The sequence below is a fragment of the Scyliorhinus canicula genome, chromosome 28, assembly GCF_902713615.1.
Source record: "Scyliorhinus canicula chromosome 28, sScyCan1.1, whole genome shotgun sequence".
Taxonomy (NCBI): domain Eukaryota; kingdom Metazoa; phylum Chordata; class Chondrichthyes; order Carcharhiniformes; family Scyliorhinidae; genus Scyliorhinus; species Scyliorhinus canicula.
In genome coordinates, this window is record NC_052173.1 from 6,538,083 (window position 1) to 6,556,988 (window position 18,906).

The 18,906-nt window shown below is 49.0% G+C and overlaps 1 protein-coding gene across 1 annotated transcript in view; it reads left to right on the top strand.

The window, feature by feature from the left end:
* The first annotated feature begins 885 nt into the window (after positions 1-885).
* The window catches only part of csad (cysteine sulfinic acid decarboxylase), a 79,545-nt gene continuing 61,524 nt past the window's right edge, over positions 886-18,906 (top strand). Inside the window, exon 1 of the mRNA XM_038786316.1 lies at positions 886-992. Coding sequence (XP_038642244.1) covers positions 962-992 — 31 coding nt within the window. The 5' untranslated portion in view covers positions 886-961. The remainder of the gene's footprint in view (positions 993-18,906) is intronic.

Here is an 18,906-nt window from a genome sequence, read left to right on the forward strand (position 1 = left end):
AAGCCTGTCCACCATCTACAAGGCACAAGTCAGGAATGTGATGGAATACTCTCCACTTGCCTGGATGAGTGCAGCTCCAACAACACTCAAGAAGCTCGACACCATCCAGGACAAAGCAGCCCCGCTTGATTGGCACCCCATCCACAAACATTCACTCCCTCCACCACCGTACCAGCCTCCCCGAACAGGCGCCGGAATGTGGCAACTAGGGGCTTTTCACAGTAACTTCATTGAAGCCTACTCGTGACAATAAACGATTTTCATTTTTCACCGACGCACAATAACAGCCATGTGGGCAGCACAGTGGTTAGCACTGCAGTGTCAGGGCACCGAGGCCCAGGTTCGATGCCCGCTCTGGGTCACTGTCTGTGTGGAGTTTGCACCTTCTCCCCGTGTTTGCATGGGTCTCACACCCACAGTCCAAAGACGTGCAGGTTAGGTGGATTGGCCATGATAAATTGTCCCTTAGTGTCCAAAAAAGGTTAGGAGGGGTTATTGGGTTACGGGGAATAGGGTGGAAGCGAGGGCTTAAGTGGGTCGGTGCAGACTCGATGGGCCGAATGGCCTCCTTCTGCACTGTGTGTTCTATAATTCTCAAGGGGCAATTTGGGATGGGCAACAAATGCTGGTCTCCTCACGGACACCTGTGGTGTGGGGTGGGGGCATTCGGCGATTTACTATTGAATCGGATCTGATTGGTTATGGCCAGGTATTTCCACCTGAAATGTTGTGTGGTGTGAGATTGGGTGTTAACCCAAAAGCGCTTTTGTCTTCTGCCAGTGGAGGGGGTCGGGTGCTGGGTGTGGACTACAGTATTGGGCTCTTTGGATTGGGGAGGGAGCTGGTGGAGGCGGGATTGAAATTGACGCGGACTGCACGGAAACTGACACAGGAATTGAATGCAGTCGCTTTCCAAACACTGGTAACTGACACATTCACAGCTCGCTATTCCTCCTCCAGAATGGCAACTAATCAAGCAGAGAAGAGACCAGGTAGAAAGTTTTTTTTCCTTCCGGATGGATGTCTAGTTGCAATCGCAATAATTGCAACTTTGTATCAGTGTTGTTGGGTGAATAGTTTGCAAAATGTTTCGTTTTTGTCGAGGGTTGTTGCCGATTGTGGTCACGTGAAATAGGAAGTTTCAGTAAGTTTAACATGGAGAGACATGCCCCCTCTCTCCCCCTCCCTGGTCGCCCCTTCCCATTCAGTCAATGGCTGGATTTCAGCCGCAGATAGTTGAGTGGGTTGTAAGGTCCGCACTGCTGTAGTTTTTTGCCAGACCATTTCAAATCTGTTCCCCCCCCCCCCCCCCCCTTCAATTATGGTGAGGTCTCCACATCTCGCCTTTGCCACCCCTCCCACCAGGAGAAAAATGGAGCAGTCGATTGATGTTGTGATGGTAAAGTGGCATTTCCACACTGGGGGCCCCTCCAGCCCCTTAAAATTTAAAAAATAGACTACTTCGTGCTTTAATAACCCAAAAAACATTAATCCTCAGGAACTGCTATAGGGACTGTAGCCAGGTAGCCATACAGTTAAGAGTTTCTTTTACCTGAAAAATGTGCAAAAAAGATTCAGAATGATTCCAGGATTGAGGCACTTCAGTTAAGGGATATATTGGAGAAGCTGGGACTGTTTTCCTTGGTTAAGGGGAAATTTGATCGAGATGTTCAAAATCATGAGGGAGTCTGGGCGGAGTCGATGGGGCAACACTGTTCCCATTGGTGGAAGAATCTAGAACCAGAGGGACACAGATTTTTCAAGTGATTGTGGAAAGAATTAGTAAGAAGTCTTACAACACCAGGTTAAAGTCCAACAGGTTTGTTTCAAACACAAGCTTTTGGAGCGCAGCTCCTTCCTCAGGTGAATGTGCTCCGAAAGCTCGTGTTTGAAACAAACCTGTTGGACTGTAACCTGGTGTTGTGAGACTTCTTACTGTGCCCACCCCAGTCCAACGCCGGCATCTCCACATCATGGAAAGAATTCGTGACAACAGAAGGAAAAATGGATTTCTCAGCGAGCGTTTAGGATGTGGAATACGCTGCATAGAGAGTGTGGTGTAGGCAGGTTCATTGGAGGCTTTCAAAAGAGAATTGGGATATTGTCGGAAGAGTAGAAATGTGCAGGGTTACGGGGCAAAGTGGGTGAATCGCTCAGTCGGACAGCCAGTGAAAAACCTTTAAAAATGTATTATTTTGTGCAATATAGCGCCGCTGGTTAAGCTCAGCATTTGTTGCCCATCCCTAATTGCCCCTTGATAATTTGGTGGTGAGCTGTCTTCTTGAACCGCTGCAGTCCGTGTGGTGTAGGTACACCCACAGTGCTGTTAGGGAGGGAGTTCCAGGATTTTGACCCAGCGACAGTGAAGGAACGGCCGATATATTTCCCAGTCAGGATGGTGAGTGACTTGGAGGGGAACCTCCAGGTCGTGGGGTTGCTGTGGGTGATGGTGTTCCCAGGTGTCTGCTGCCCTTGTCCTTGGAGATGGTAGAGATTGTGCGTTTGGAAGGTTCTGTCGAAGGACCTTAGTGAGTTGCCGCAGTGTATACTGTAGATGGTACACACGGCCGCAGCTCTGCATCAGTGGCGGAGGGAGTGAATGTTTAAGATGGTGGATGGAGTGCTGATCCAAGTGGGACTGAAACTGAACTGGACACAGTGCCCAAGGTGGGTGTGAAACTGAACTGGACATAGTGCCCAAGGTGGGACTGAAACTGAACTGGACACAGTGCTCAAGGTGGGTGTGAAACTGAACTGGACACAGTGCTCAAGGTGGGACTGAAACTGAACTGGACACAGTGCTCAAGGTGGGACTGAAACTGAACTGGACACAGTGCTCAAGGTGGGACTGAAACTGAACTGGACACAGTGCTCAAGGTGGGACTGAAACTGAACTGGACACAGTGCTCAAGGTGGGACTGAAACTGAACTGGACACAGTGCTCAAGGTGGGACTGAAACTGAACTGGACACAGTGCTCAAGGTGGGACTGAAACTGAACTGGACACAGTGCTCAAGGTGGGACTGAAACTGAACTGGACACAGTGCTCAAGGTGGGACTGAAACTGAACTGGACACAGTGCTCAAGGTGGGACTGAAACTGAACTGGACACAGTGCTCAAGGTGGATGTGAAACTGAACTGGACACAGTGCTCAAGGTGGGACTGAAACTGAACTGGACACAGTGCTCAAGGTGGATGTGAAACTGAACTGGACACAGTGCTCAAGGTGGGTGTGAAACTGAACTGGACACCGTGCTCAAGGTGGGTGTGAAACTGAACTGGACACAGTGCTCAAAGTGGGTCAGAGGGGAGCCCTGTGCAGTTTGACCCTAGTGTGCTCTAACTTGTATTTTAGTGTTTAGTCTTTCAGCATTGATTTACCTTTGTTAATTGCTGCTACTCAATTGGTTGGACGTGCGTGTGTGTTTAGGATCAGCCCTTCATCTGACCTCTCGTCCTCCGAATCCTTGTCACCTTACCTGGCCACACAAACAATGAAATCCACCATTCCACCCCCATAACGAACAATTTCGGCAAAAAGACCAGTAGGCACTGAAATAAAAATTTAAAACTGCGGCAAAAAGTTCATAGTCACCTGCACCCGGCCTGCCAGCGATAGGGGAAGGCTATCCCCATCTCAGCAAATCCGCCTGAACTCTGCCCTCGAAATTACAGAGCCGAGCCCAGTCCCGGGCCACCTGTATGCCCAGATACCTAAAGTGGGTTGTTGCAACCCAAAATGGCAACACCCACCCAAAACCTACACCCACCCCTGGAGAAATTACCACAAAACACTCATCATTTTTTTTTCTCCCAAATTTAACTTGTAGCTTGAGAAAGACACACATCTCCTAAGCAGTCCCATTATATCCCCCACTGAAGAGCCCAGGTTAGAGATGTACAACAACCGATCATCCACATACAGGGACACCCAATGCTCCACCCAGATGCTGCCAGACCTGCTGAGATTGCGCGCACACCAGCAGATTTTTATACAACAATTTCACCCATGCCACAAACCTAAGCCCAATCCCAAATCTCTCCAACACCGCAAAGAATTAACTCCACTCCACGAGATTGAATGCCTTCTCAGTAATCCAACGCCACCACCACCTCCCAATTCCTGCCCTTCTGCCGGAGAAAGCAGCACATTCAGCAGACGCCACATGTTCAATGACAACTGCCTGCCCTTTACGAACCCCGTCTGAATCTCCCCAGTCACCTTCGGGAGGCACTCCTCCAACCTGAGTGTCACACCTTCGTCACAGTCTTGGCATCCACATTCAACAGGGATATTGGCCTGTACGGCCCACACTCCACTGGGTCCTTATTCTTTTTTAGCAGCAATGAAATGGTTGCCTGTCCCATTGTCTCTGGCAGTGACCCCTTAGCCCCTGCATCCTCAAACATCTCTGCCAACCTATCCATTTATAAAACTCCACCGGGAAACCATCCAGCCCCGGTGCCTTACCTGTCTGCATCTCTCCTATCAATTCATCCACTCCCACTGACTCCTCCAGCCCTGCCCTCTCCTACTTTGGGACACTTCAACCACCCCAAAAACTCCCTCTTGTCTGACCCATCCTCCGGAGGCTCTGACTTATACAAATTCTTCCTCAAATGCCTCCACCCTACCTTGCTCCCATTCGTTAGCCAACTTGTGTTTGTCCACTTCCAGAGCCCCCTCTCCATATAGAGAAAAACAGCATCAACACCTCCCCCCACACCCAAACTCCCAACACCGTAATACTCAAGCCCAAAAGAAACAAACTCTAACCAATCACCAGGAAGCCCCAAACCATCCCTTCCCAAACTCAACTTAAGAGGGGGAAAAAACACGAAAAAATAACAAAGCGAAGAGAAAAAGAATAAAAGATTAACACCACCAAAGTCTGTGGTAGTATGACTAGAGATACTACGGTACCTGGGAGTGTGAGCTGCTATTGTGTAGAAGGCTCGCTGCCTATTGGCCCAAGTGTTGTCTCCTCATTGGTCGAGAGGAAGGTTAAATGGATTGGACATGATAAATTGTCCCTTAGTATCCAAGATGTGGTTATGTGGGGTTACGGGGATGGGGGAAAAGTGGGCCCAGGGAGGGAGCAGATTCGAGAGGCTGCATGGTCTACTTCTGCACTGCAGGGATTCTATGATTCCTCCAAATCTCTTTGGGTGTCCCTCTCACCCTTGCTGTTTACTTTAGCTCTCAAAAGCAGAGCATTTCGGATGAAGCATCACATCTAGAATCCGTGAACATGGGAAGGATCTTAAATGGATGCACCATTTAAAAGAAAAAAAAATAAATGAAATAAAACCTCTGCACACCGCAAGGCGAACAGAAAAAGGAGACAGGTTGAATAAATATGGGAACATCCAAAATCACCCTGAACGGGATGAGCAGAGCTTCAGGAGGTCAAAGGGTCAGTATTACAACAACTAGCAGGCAGCCTTCCCAGTGGGTCAGGATGGAAGAGAGTTTGTGCAGGAGGTCGGGATTGAAAGCACTAGCAACAGCCCCGCTCCCGATAGCTCCGGGGAAATACTCAGGAAGTCCAGTAATAATAGCTTCATTGAGAATTTGGAGGCAGTTTCGCCAACACTGGTTGGGGGCAGGGTCACGGGAAATGCCGATTCGGGGGAACCACAGATTTGAGCCAGGGAGGTGGGATGGAAATGTTCAGAAATGGGAGGAGAAGGGGATTAACACACTAAAAGATTTGTTTCTGAGGGGTCGGTTTTCAGGATTGAAGGAGCTGGAAGCGAAGTATGGGCTGGAGCAGGGGGAAATGTTTAGATACATGCAGGTTCGAGATTTTGCCAGAAGGGAGATGCAGAGCTTCCCGGAGGAACCGGCCTCCACATTGCTAGAGGAGGTGCTGACGACGGGGACTGGAGAAAGGGGTAGTGTCAGTGGTTTACGGAGCTATTTTGGAAGAGGAGAAGGCACCACTGGAAGGGGTCAAAGCAAAGTGGGAGGAAGAGTTTGGAGAGGTTATGGAGGAGGGGTTCTGGTGTGAGGTGCTCCGGAGAGAATGAATGCCTCCACCTCGTGCGCGAGGTTGGGGCTGATACAGCTGAAGGTGGTGTATAGAGCGCACCTCATGAGGGCGAGGATGAGCCGATTCTTTGAAGGAGTAGAAGATGTGTGTGGACGTTGCGGGGGGGGGCTGCTAATCATGTTCATATGCTTTGGTCCTGTCCAACGCTAGAGGATTACTGGAAGGAGGTTTTTAGGGTAATTTCCAAGGTGGTGCACGTGAAACGGGGCAGCACGGTAGCATGGTGGTTAGCATAAATGCTTCACAGCTCCAGGGTCCCAGGTTCGATTCCCGGCTGGGTCACTGTCTGTGCGGAGTCTGCACGTTCTCCCCGTGTCTGCGCGGGTTTCCTCCGGGTGCTCCGGTTTCCTCCCACAGTCCAAAGATGTGCGGGTTAGGTGGATTGGCCATGCTAAATTGCCCGTAGTGTCCTAAAAAGTAAGGTTAAAGGGTGGGGGGTTGTTGGGTTACGGGTATAGGGTGGATACGTGGGTTTGAGTAGGGTGATCATGGCTCGGCACAACATCGAGGGCCGAAGGGCCTGTTCTGTGCTGTACTGTTCTATGTTCTATCTAAACTGGACCCGGGCCCTCGGGAGGCCATATTCAGGGTGTCGGACCAGCCAAGGTTGGAAACTGGTGCGGAGGCAGATGTTGTAGCCTTCACCTCGTTGATCGCCCGAAGGCGGATCCTGATGGGATGGAGAGCAGCCTCTCCACCCTGTGCCCTGGCGTGGCAGGGGGACCTGTTGGAATTCTTGACTCTTCAGAAGGTTAAGTTTGAACTGAGGGGAAGGATGGAGGGGTTCTACAAGTCATGGGCATTATTCATTATGCACTTTCAAGAACTGGATAACATCGAACATTAGTTGGGGCGTGTGGATGGGAGGGGAGGGGGAGGGGCTGGTGTGTGTTGGAAGGGTGGGTGGGAGGGGAGGGGGGCGGTGTGTGTTGGAAGGGTGGGTGGGAGGGTTGGGGGGAGGGGGGCGGTGGGTGGGTGGGAGGACTGCGGCGAGGGGGGTGGTGTGTGTTGGGTGGGTGGGAGGGTTGGGGGGGTGCGGGGGGGTGTGTTAATGGTGACTATGGGTGATCCCTAATTCCTTTTTGTCATTTGTTTGTGTGAACATGCGGGCTAATGTTTGCGGTTTGGTGGGAGGAAAGGATCGTTGTTATTGATATGGGGATTGACATATTTGTTACTGATTATTGTTTGTTGTTGGTGGGTGTAAATTTGGGAGAAAATGTGAAAAAGACGAATAAAAATATTTTAAAAAAAACTAGCAGGCAGCCAGTGGCGAGGTTAGAACTGGAAAAGATGCTAAAAACATCAAATAACTAATGCGTCCAGTCACGAGCAGGTATGAGCAACCTGTTTGCCTGAAAAGAGATAAGCAGGCAAGTGAAATACAAGTCCAAAGCAAGATTGACCCTGGAGGAGATGCACGAGAAAGGAGATTAGAGAGACAGTCATTAAGATAGTCATCCAGGAAAGGGCAGCAGAGTAGAGCTACTGATCAGCTGTTCTGGGGAAATTTGCATACGTGCAGTGCAGTCAGCCTAATTTGAAGGTGAACCTGCGAAGGAGACCCAAGGAGTTTGAGTGAAGGCAAGCATCCAGCAGAGGGCAGCAGAGCAGAGCTACTGATCAGCTGTTCTGGGGCAATTTGCATACATGCAGTCAGCCTAATTTGAAGGTGGTTTGTGGAGGGGCTGTTGTCAAGTGACAGTTAAACCCAAAACACTTCGTCAGTGTTTCCCACCCTACCTCCTCCTCTAACCAAAAATAACCCACGGTTGTTGGGAAGCGGGAGCAGGGGCCTGTCGTGAAGGTGAGTGAGTGCCTTTAAATTTGCTTACCTTTCAGCGGCAGCAGGGTTTGAGGGAATATCAGGTAAGCTCTTCCTTTCTTTTTCTTTTTCTTGTTTTTTTTTAAATCTAGAGGTGATGTCAGGGAAGGCAGTACAATGCTCCTCCTGCAAAATGTTTGAGGTGAGGGACGCCGTCAGTGTCCCTGCTGATTTCATCTGTGGGAAGTGCACCCAACTCCAGCTCCTCAAAAACCGTGTTAGGGACCTGGAGCTTGAGCTGGATGAACTTCGGATCATTCGGGAGGCAGAGGGGGTCATAGATAGGAGCTTCAGGGAAGTAGTTACACCAAAGACTGGAGATAGATGGGTAACTGTAAGAGGGACTGGGAAGAAGCAGTCAGTGCAGGGACCCCCTGCGGTCGTTCCCCTGAGTAACAAGTATACCGTTTTGGATACTTGTGGGGGGGACGACTTACCAGGGGTAAGCCATGGGGTACGGGCCTCTGGCACGGAGTCTGTCCCTGTTGCTCAGAAGGGACGGGGGGAAAGGAGTAGAACATTAGTAATTGGGGACTCAATAGTCAGGGTCACAGATAGGAGATTTTGTGGGAGCGAGAGAGACTCACGTTTGGTATGTTGCCTCCCAGGTGCAAGGGTACGTGATGTCTCGGATTGTGTTTTCCGGGTCCTTAAGGGGGAGGGGGAGCAGCCCCAAGTCGTAGTCCACATTGGCACTAACGACATAGGTAGGAAAGGGGACAAGGATGTCAGGCAGGCCTTTAGGGAGCTAGGATGGAAGCTCAGAGCGAGAAAAAACAGAGTTGTTATCTCTGGGTTGTTGCCCGTGCCACGTGATAGTGAGATGAGGAATAGGGAGAGAGAGAAATTAAACACGTGGCTACAGGAATGGTGCAGGCGGGAGGGATTCAGATTTCTGGATAACTGGGGCTCTTTCTGGGGAAGGTGGGACCTCTAGACAGGATGGTCTACATCTGAACCTGAGGGGCACCAATATCCTGGGGGGGAGATTTGTTAGTGCTCTTTGGGGGGGTTTAAACTAATTCAGCAGGGGCATGGGAACCTGGATTGTAGTTTTGGGGTACGGGAGATTGAGAGTATAGAGGTCAGGAGCACAGATTTGACTTCGCAGGAGGGTGCCAGTGTTCAGGTAGGTGGTTTGAAGTGTGTCTACTTCAATGCCAGGAGTATACGAAATAAGGTAGGGGAACTGGCAGCATGGGTTGGTACCTGGGACTTCGATGTTGTGGCCATTTCAGAGACATGGATAGAGCAGGGACAGGAATGGTTGTTGCAGGTTCCGGGGTTTAGGTGTTTTAGTAAGCTCAGAGAAGGGGGCAAAAGAGGGGGAGGTGTGGCGCTGCTAGTCAAGGACAGTATTACAGTGGCGGAAAGGATGCTAGATGGGGACTCTTCTTCCGAGGTAGTATGGGCTGAGGTTAGAAACAGGAAAGGAGAGGTCACCCTGTTGGGAGTTTTCTATAGGCCACCTAATAGTTCTAGGGATGTACAGGAAAGGATGGCGAAGATGATTCTGGAAAAGAGCGAAAGTAACAGGGTAGTTGTTATGGGAGACTTTAACTTTCCAAATATTGACTGGAAAGGATATAGTTCGAGTACATTAGATGGGTCGTTCTTTGTACAATGTGTGCAGGAGGGTTTCCTGACACAATATGTTGACAGGCCAACAAGAGGCGAGGCCACATTGGATTTGGTTTTGGGTAATGAACCAGGCCAGATGTTAGATCTGGAGGTAGGTGAGCACTTTGGAAACAGTGACCACAATTCGGTGACCTTTACGTTAGTGATGGAAAAGGATAAGTATATCCGCAGGGCAAGAGTTATAGCTGGGGGAAGGGCAATTATGTTGCCATTAGACATGACTTAGGATGTGTAGGCTGGAGAAGTAGGCTGCAAGGGTTGGGCACACTGGATATGTGGAGCTTGTTCAAGGAACAGCTATTGCATGTTCTTGATAAGTACGTACCAGTCAGGCAGGGAGGAAGGGGTCGAGCGAGGGAACCGTGGTTTACCAAAGAAGTGGAATCTCTTGTTAAGAGGAAGAAGGAGGCCTATGTGAAGATGAGGCGTGAAGTTTCAGTTGGGGCGCTTGATAGTTACAAGGAAGCGAGGAAGGATCTAAAGAGAGAGCTAAGACGAGCAAGGAGGGGACATGAGAAGTCTTTGGCAGGTAGGATCAAGGAAAACCCAAAAGCTTTCTATAGGTATGTCAGGAATAAAAGAATGACTAGGGTAAGAGTAGGGCCAGTCAAGGACAGTGGTGGGAAGTTGTGTGTGGAGGCTGAGGAGATAAGCGAGATACTAAATGAATACTTTTCGTCAGTATTCACTCAGGAAAAAGATAATATTGTGGAGGAGAATGCTGAGACCTAGGCTATTAGAATAGATGGCATTGAGGTGCGTAGGGAAGAAGTGTTGGCAATTCTGGACAAGGTGAAAATAGATAAGTCCCCGGGGCCTGATGGGATTTATCCTAGGATTCTCTGGGAAGCCAGGGAAGAGATTGCTGAGCCTTTGGCTTTGATTTTTAGGTCATCATTGTCTACAGGAATAGTGCCAGAGGACTGGAGGATAGCAAATGTGGTCCCTTTGTTCAAGAAGGGGAGTAGAGATAACCCGGTAACTATAGGCCGGTGAGCCTAACGTCTGTGGTGGGTAAAGTCTTGGAGAGGATTATAAAAGATACGATTTATAATCATCTAGATAGGAATAATATGATTAGGGATAGTCAGCATGGTTTTGTGAAGGGTAGGTCATGCCTCACAAACCTTATCGAGTTCTTTGAGAAGGTGACTGAACAGGTAGACGAGGGTAGAGCAGTTGATGTGGTGTATATGGATTTCAGTAAAGCGTTTGATAAGGTTCCCCATGGTCGGCTATTGCAGAAAATACGGAGGCTGGGGATTGAGGGTGATTTAGAGATGTGGATCAGAAATTGGCTAGTTGAAAGAAGACAAGAGAGTGGTAGTTTTTTTTTCTATAAATTTAGAGTACCCAATTAATTTTTTCCAATTAAGGGGCAATTTAGCGTGGCCAATCCACCTGGCCTGCACATCTTTGGGTTGTGGGGGCGAAACCCACGCAAACACGGGGAGAATGTGCAAACTCCACACAGACAGTGACCCAGAGCCGGGATCGATCCTGGGACCTCGGCGTCGTGAGGCAACAGGGCTAACCCACTGCGCCACCGTGCTGCCCAGAGAGTGGTAGTTGATGGGAAATGTTCAGAATGGAGTTCAGTTACGAGTGGCGTACCACAAGGATCTGTTCTGGGGCCGTTGCTGTTTGTCATTTTTATAAATGACCTAGAGGAGGGCGCAGAAGGATGGGTGAGTAAATTTGCAGACGACACTAAAGTCGGTGGAGTTGTAGACAGTGCGGAAGGATGTTGCAGGTTACAGAGGGACATAGATAAGCTGCAGAGCTGGGCTGAGAGGTGGCAAATGGAGCTTAATGTGGAGAAGTGTGAGGTGATTCACTTTGGAAAGAATAACAGAAATGCGGAATATTTGGCCAATGGTAAAATTCTTGGTAGTGTGGATGAGCAGAGGGATCTCGGTGTCCATGTACATAGATCCCTGAAAGTTGCCACCCAGGTTGATAGGGTTGTGAAGAAGGCCTATGGTGTGTTGGCCTTTATTGGTAGAGGGATTGAGTTCCGGAGTCATGAGGTCATGTTGCAGTTGTACAAAACTCTAGTACGGCCGCATTTGGAGTATTGCGTACAGTTCTGGTCGCCTCATTATAGGAAGGACGTGGAAGCTTTGGAACGGGTGCAGAGGAGATTTACCAGGATGTTGCCTGGTATGGAGGGAAAATCTTATGAGGAAAGGCTGATGGACTTGAGGTTGTTTTCGTTAGAGAGAAGAAGGTTAAGAGGTGACTTAATAGAGGCATACAAAATGATCAGAGGGTTAGATAGGGTGGACAGCGAGAGCCTTCTCCCGCGGATGGAGGTGGCTAGCACGAGGGGACATAGCCTTAAATTGAGGGGTAATAGATATAGGACAGAGGTCAGAGGTGGGTTTTTTACGCAAAGAGTGGTGAGGCCGTGGAATGCCTTACCTGCAACAGTAGTGAACTCGCCAACATTGAGGGCATTTAAAAGTTTATTGGATAAGCATATGGATGATAAGGGCATAGTGTAGGTTAGATGGCCTTTAGTTTTTTTCCATGTCGGTGCAACATCGAGGGCCGAAGGGCCTGTACTGCGCTGTATCGTTCTATAGTCGGACAGTGGGGAGAGTTCCCACGATGACACAGGTTGTACTGGAGAGATTGCAACAGTCATGCAATTATTGACCAATGTTGGAAACATGTAAACGTGGTGCTGAAATTCACAAAGAACAAAGAAAAGTACAGCACAGGAACAGGACCTTCGGCCAAGCCCGTGCCGACCATGCTGCCCGTCGAAACTAAAATCATCTTCACTTCCGGGGTCCGTATCCCTCTATTCCCATCCTATTAATGTATTTGTCAAGATGCTTCTTAAATGTCACTATCGTCCCTGCTTCCACCACCTCCTCCGGCAGCGAGTCCCAGGCACCCACTACCCTCTGTGTAAAACAAAAAAACTTACCTCGTTCAAAAGGGAATTGAAATAGACACAGGTCTCTCCCCTCGTCTCTCCTCCAATTGGTGCAAATCTGGTGGAACCCAAAGGATTAACCAGACATTCACAAACCACTAAGCAGCAGTCAGCAGGGTTAAAATGGGAAAACCATGCTTTGACCAACATTCTCACATTCTTTGAGGAGGGACTTCCGGTGGCAACATGTAGATGGAAGGCGCATGTTGGGTGGCTCCTGCTAGAGCTTTTGTTTTTTGGCTCTTTGCACCAAGTTTATGGGGAGAATTTTATTCATTGGAAAGTCTAAGGCAACTCGAGGATGTTGAAAACCCAGAAAAAGAATCCGGGGGGAAAAAGGGGGCGAGCGAAGGTCCGCTGGCGAGTGTGGTGGGGAGTTTAGTGAGAGGAAAGATGGCAACAGCTGGCTCGCCAAGTGGGGCCGAGCCTATTACGGTGGATAAGCTGGCCCTAGTGATGGCGGGGCGAGTTTGAGCGGCTGTTTTGTGAGCACTTCGACAAGCATCGCAAGGAGTGGGTGGGTGAGACCCTTGTCCCGGTGAAAGAGGCTTTGGCAAAGCCATCGCGGAGGTGCGGGAGCAAGGAGAGGTGTGGAAGGAAGCGGAGGAGGCATTGTCACAGCGACCAGTTCACCTGGATGGGCAAGGATCCGTGGAGGGTGGTGGAGAGTAACAGAGGGCCTGGGGAACAGGTCACAAAAACAGAATCGGACGATCGTGGAGCTGCCCGAGGGGTTGGAGGGCTTTGTGGAAATGTTCGCCAAGTTGCTGCGGGAGGAGGCCGACCCCTCTCTCTACGGGTTGGAGCTGGTCGCTCTGGCCAAAACAAAAGACAAATAAGACACCAAGAGCTGTGACAGTCTGCTTCCACAGCTACCAGGTGAAGGAAAAGGTGACCTGGGACCTTGGTGCCATGAAGCAACTGTGCTAACCACTGTGGGCTCCAATAAAGTTGACACCATCCAGGACAATGCAGCCCCAAAGTGATTGGCACACCATCCACCACCTTAAACAGTCGCAACTTCCTTCATCGACGCACAGTGGCAGCCGTGTGTACCATCTACAAGATGCACTGCAGCAACTCACCAAGGCTCCTTCGGCAGCACCTTCCAAACCCATGACCACTACCATCCAGAAGGATAAGGTCAGCAGATACCTGGGAACCCCACCACCTGGAGGGACCTCTCCACCTGGAGGCTCCCCTCCAAGTCTGACTTGGAGATATAATGTTGTTCTTTCACTGTCACTGTCAAAAGCCTGGAACTGCCGTGGTAAGGCAGCTCACCACCACCACCTTCTCAAGGGGCAATTAGGGATGGTCAATGAATGCTGGCCTAGCCAGCGACGCCCACATCCTTGAATACATTTTAGTTTTGAGAGTTCAGTTGTTTTTACAAGTTCTGCAGACTTTGCAAAGTTTAAATCGGTCATGTCCGTATCCACAACTATTCTGGTTAGTTTTGGCTGTGTGACCTCTAGCCTGGATCATATAAATTCTTAGCTTAACCTCATCGTCGCCACCCCAGATGCAGTGTCCACTCATCAATTTGGTCACTAACTCAATGACAACATGACCACAAATATTAAATCCATAGAATTCCAACCGCCCCCTCGAAGGGGCAATTAGGGATGGGTAATAAATGCTGGTCTAGCCAAGGATGCCCACAACCCGTGAAAACAACAAAAAATCTGACTGCCTGAAAAATCCCATATCAGTCGTGTCCCCTCGTCTTCATCCCAAACATGTCAGAATAAGTCCACATTCGGGATGCTGATTATATCAGCAGTCGCATACAAGAGCGTTCAAACATGTTAAATCGCGCTCCATTTGATTATTAAACAAGTCTCCTGTCAAATATGGTTCCAGACCGAAATATCCTTTAGAACACAAATGATCTCGTTGGCAGAGCAGGTTCGAGGGGCTGAATGGCCTCCTCCTGTTCCAATGTTCCTAAATCACCTGATTCCCAAAAGAGCATCAGCTTGGCTTAGTTAATCAAAGTCTCATTTTTAGATCAGAAGCGCGTGTGCTCGTTCCCACTCTGGTACTACTCGGCTACAATAAGGGGTATGTGGTGAAGTTCCAAATCCTCACTTCTCCAATGCTCCCTGCTCCTCTTGTGCCCCCACACATCCTGTACCGGGCAAACACACCAAACAAAAAGGCAGGGATTGACCAGTTCATCAGTCGAGCTTTCCCCACACCTCACGATTAGACGCTTCTTGCATAACATCGACAGGAAATTCCCCCTTAACTGTTCCAATTTAACAACAACATCCCATACACCAGAAAACCCTTTCCAAAGGTGCGGCCCAGCACACGGCACTCTTGCTGTCTTTAAGACCATCAGACTTGAATTCCTTCCAGAAAGCAGTTATTTCAATCCAAGTTATCAAGTGATCTGGAAACAGCTTTTAACATGCAGATGGGGAGAGAGAGAGAGAGAGAGAGACAAGACCAGACTTCTGAATCCAGCTTCTAAAAGTGTAAATGAAAGCAGAAAAACTCAGAGCCACAAAAGAGCCCAAACTAAAACAAAAGTAAAACCCAGAGCCACAGCCCAGCCCCACCCACATAATGACATCACTGAAGCCATGTGATAACACAAAACATTTCTTAAAGGGACACTCCCATGATACTTTGCTCTCAAAGTCTCTTCAGTTCTCCCTTTCGAGTAGTAAGTGTATCCTGTCTGTGTTGGCCCTCCCACTGTATTTATCCAAATTAAACACCATACCCACTTCGCAAGGAGGATTTACAGACTCTGCTGCTGCTCCACCTGGGAACAACTTGGCATGAATGAAAAAAAGCCCACATTGCCAGACTGGGTGCCAGTGGATACTGACTGCACACTTGTGAGTTCCAGAGGATCATGACAACATGCCCAAAGTGCAGCCCAATATCGCTGGTATTTTAGCTGGTGAAGCCTAGTTATATTAAGTGCTCACGACCCATCCCTCCCAAAGTTTGATGCAGGTTTTACAACGGTGTGATTCTTGTCCATTGCTGGTAGATTTAGAGAGCTTTCAAAATTGTCATGGCTTTCTGAGCGATGGCTTGTGTTTCTTTTGTTTCGAGTGTGGAGGTTGAGCAATGAAAGGCTACGCTCTGTTTCAAATAAATGGGATCACTAGTCATATGTGATGTGTGCAGTCTTGAGAAACCATTGTTCCTGCTTGATTCAAAGATCGTTAAACTATATCATCGTCATGGTGCCACAGTGGTTAGCACTGCTACCTCACAGCGCCAGGGATCCGGGTTCAATTGCGTCCTCGGGTGACTACCTGTGTGGAGTCTGCACGTTCTCCCTGTGTCTGCGTGGGTTTCCTCCGGGTGCTCCAGTTTCCTCCCACAGTCCAAAGATGTGCAGGTTTAATTGTCCCTTGGTGTCCAAAGATGTGCAGGTTAGGTGGATTGGCCTTGCTAAATTGCCCCTTAGTGTCCAAAGATGTACAGGTTAGGTGGATTGGCCATGATAAATTGTCCCTTAGTGTCCAAAGATGTGCAGGTTAGGTGGATTGGCCATGATAAATTGTCCCTTAGTGTCCAAAGATGTGCAGGTTAGGTGGATTGGCCATGATAAATTGTCCCTTAGTGTCCAAAGATGTGCAGGTTAGGTGGATTGGCCATGATAAATTGTCCCTTAGTGTCCAAAGATGTACAGGTTAGGTGGATTGGCCATGCTAAATTGTCCCTTAGTGTCCAAAGATGTACAGGTTAGGTGGATTGGCCATGTTAAATTGTCCCTTAGTGTCCAAAGATGTACAGGTTAGGTGGGATTACAGGGATAGGTAGGGTGCTCTTTCGGAGGGTCAGTGCAGACTCGATGGGCTGAATGGCCACCTTTAGAACGGTAGGAACTCTATGGATTCCTGTTTTCAAACTCGTGTGGCAGCATTGACATTACTGACTGGGAGGAGCTGCTCCCAGTTCAAGACTTGTCAAAACACATTTTTTTTTTAGAAAATATTTTGTTGAAGTATTTATAATTTTCAGTTTTAACAATTTAACATTTCTTAAACAACCTCACGGGCCGACACATGCAACAACATTAAAATAATATACCCTACGACCCCCCCCCCCCCCCCCCCCCCACAGCGTCCGCACCTATCCTCCACTTCCTCAAAAAACTTGCTCATCCGGACTGCCGTCATGTGGGCCCTATGAACCACCTTGAACTGGATCAGGCTGAACCTGGCACACGGCGAGGATGGATTAACTCTCTTCAAAGCCTTTTCCCATATTCCGACTCCCAACTCCCCTCTCAACTCTTCCTCCCACTTCCTCTTCACCTCCCCGATAGGGACCCCTTCCCACTCCGTCAACTCCTTGTACATCTCCGAGACCCTCCCCTCCCCAACCCCCGTTTTATGCCATCACCTTATCCTGCAGTCCCCTCAGGGGGAGGCGAGGGAAGCTTGGAACCTGCTTCCGGACAAAAGTCCCGTACCTCCAGTTACCAAAATCAGTTCCCACCCGGCAACTCCAACTCAGAATTCTTTCTGACCAACAGACCACAATCAATAAGAATGAACACCAACACCTCCTCCACAATAGTCCTCAATACCGGGGCCTCGCAAGGCTGTGTACTTAGCCCCCTACTCTACTCCCTGTACACACACGACTGCGTGGCAAAACTTGGTTCCAACTCCATCTACAAGTTTGCTGACGATACGACCATAGTGGGCCGGATCTCGAATAACGACAAGTCCGAATACAGGAGGGAGATAGAGAACCTAGTGGAGTGGTGTAACGACAACAATCTATCCCTCAATTCCAGCAAAACTAAAGAGCTGGTCATTGACTTCAGGAAGCAAAGTACTGTACACACCCCTGTCAGCATCAACGGGGCCGAGGTGGAGATGGTTAACAGCTTCAAATTCCGAGGGGTGCACATCACCAAAAATCTGTCCTGGTCCACTCACGTCGACGCTATCACCAAGAAAGCACAACAGCGCCTATACTTCCTCAGGAAACTAAGGAAATTCGGCATGTCCACATTAACCCTTACCAACTTTTACAGATGCACTATAGAAAGCATCCTATCTGGCTGCATCATAGCCTGGTATGGCAACTGCTCGGCCCAGGACCGCAAGGAACTTCGGAGAGTCGTGAATACCGCCCAGTCCATCACACGAACCTGCCTCCCATCCATGGACTCCATCTACACCTCCCGCTGCCGGGGGAAAGCGGGCAGCATAATCAAGGATCCCTCCCACCCGGCTTACTCACTTTTCCAACTTCTTCCATCGGGCAGGAGATTCAGAAGTCTGAGAACACGCACGCACAGACTCAAAAACAGCTTCTTCCCCACTGTCACCAGACTCCTAAATGACCCTCTTATTGACTGACCTCATTAACACTACACCCTGTATGCTTCAACCAATGCTTATGTAGTTACATTGTATATCTTGTGTTGCCCTATTATGTATTCTCATGTAATTTCTTGAATTTTGTTTAATTGTCTTTGTCTCTCCCAACTCCTTTGACTCATTAAAAGCCTTAACAAGGAGCGGCCCCAGTAACCCAGAAAACGTTTTGTGGAACTCAACCGGGTATCCATCAGGTCCCGGGGCCTTGCCCGATTGCGTCGCCCCCAATCCGTCTATCACCTCCCCGAGCCCAATTGGGCCCCCAGGCCTTCCACCAGCTCTTCATCTACCTCTGGGAACTTTAGCCACCCCCCCCCCCCCCCCCCCCCCCCAGAAATCGCTTCATACCCTCCTCCCCGGCTGGGGGTTCCGATTTTATAAAGTCAACAATAGAATTCACGATAATTTACCGTCCCTGGGTCCACCCCTTCCCCCTCGTATCCTTTACCTTCCCAATTTCCCTCACCGTCTCCTGTTTCCTCCGCTAATGTGCTAGCATCCTCCCAGCTTTCTCCCCATATTCGTACACCGCCCCCTTCACCCTCCTCAGCTGCCCCTCTGCCTTACCTGTGGACAGGAGCCCAAATTCCATTTGAAGTCTCTGACGCTCCTTCAGGAGCTTCTCATCCGGAGACTTCGCATACCTCCTATCCACCTGTAAGATTTCACCTACCAGCCTGTCCAACTCCGCCCGTTCAGACTTCTCCCTCTGGGCCCGAATCAAAATAAATTCCTCTCTGATAACTGTTTTGTTGCCTGTGTGGTAGGTAACATGTGCTACTCAATCCTTGGTTAATGATGAGGTCTTCTGAATCTCGATGAAGAAGACTCTAACTCATCCAGTAGTAACAAAAGGTTTATTGAGTAACTATAACAATAATTGCATGAGTTCTTCACTTTAACATTGATACCAGTGATAAGGTTAACAAGATTAACTATGGTAACTATATGTAACTCCACCAGCCATCTGAACTGTTCTGATATTGTCCTGGTCACAGTGCACCCAAGAGAGAGAGACTGTGAGGGAGAGAGACACAATGTGGTTGCTTTTTATACCCCTGTTG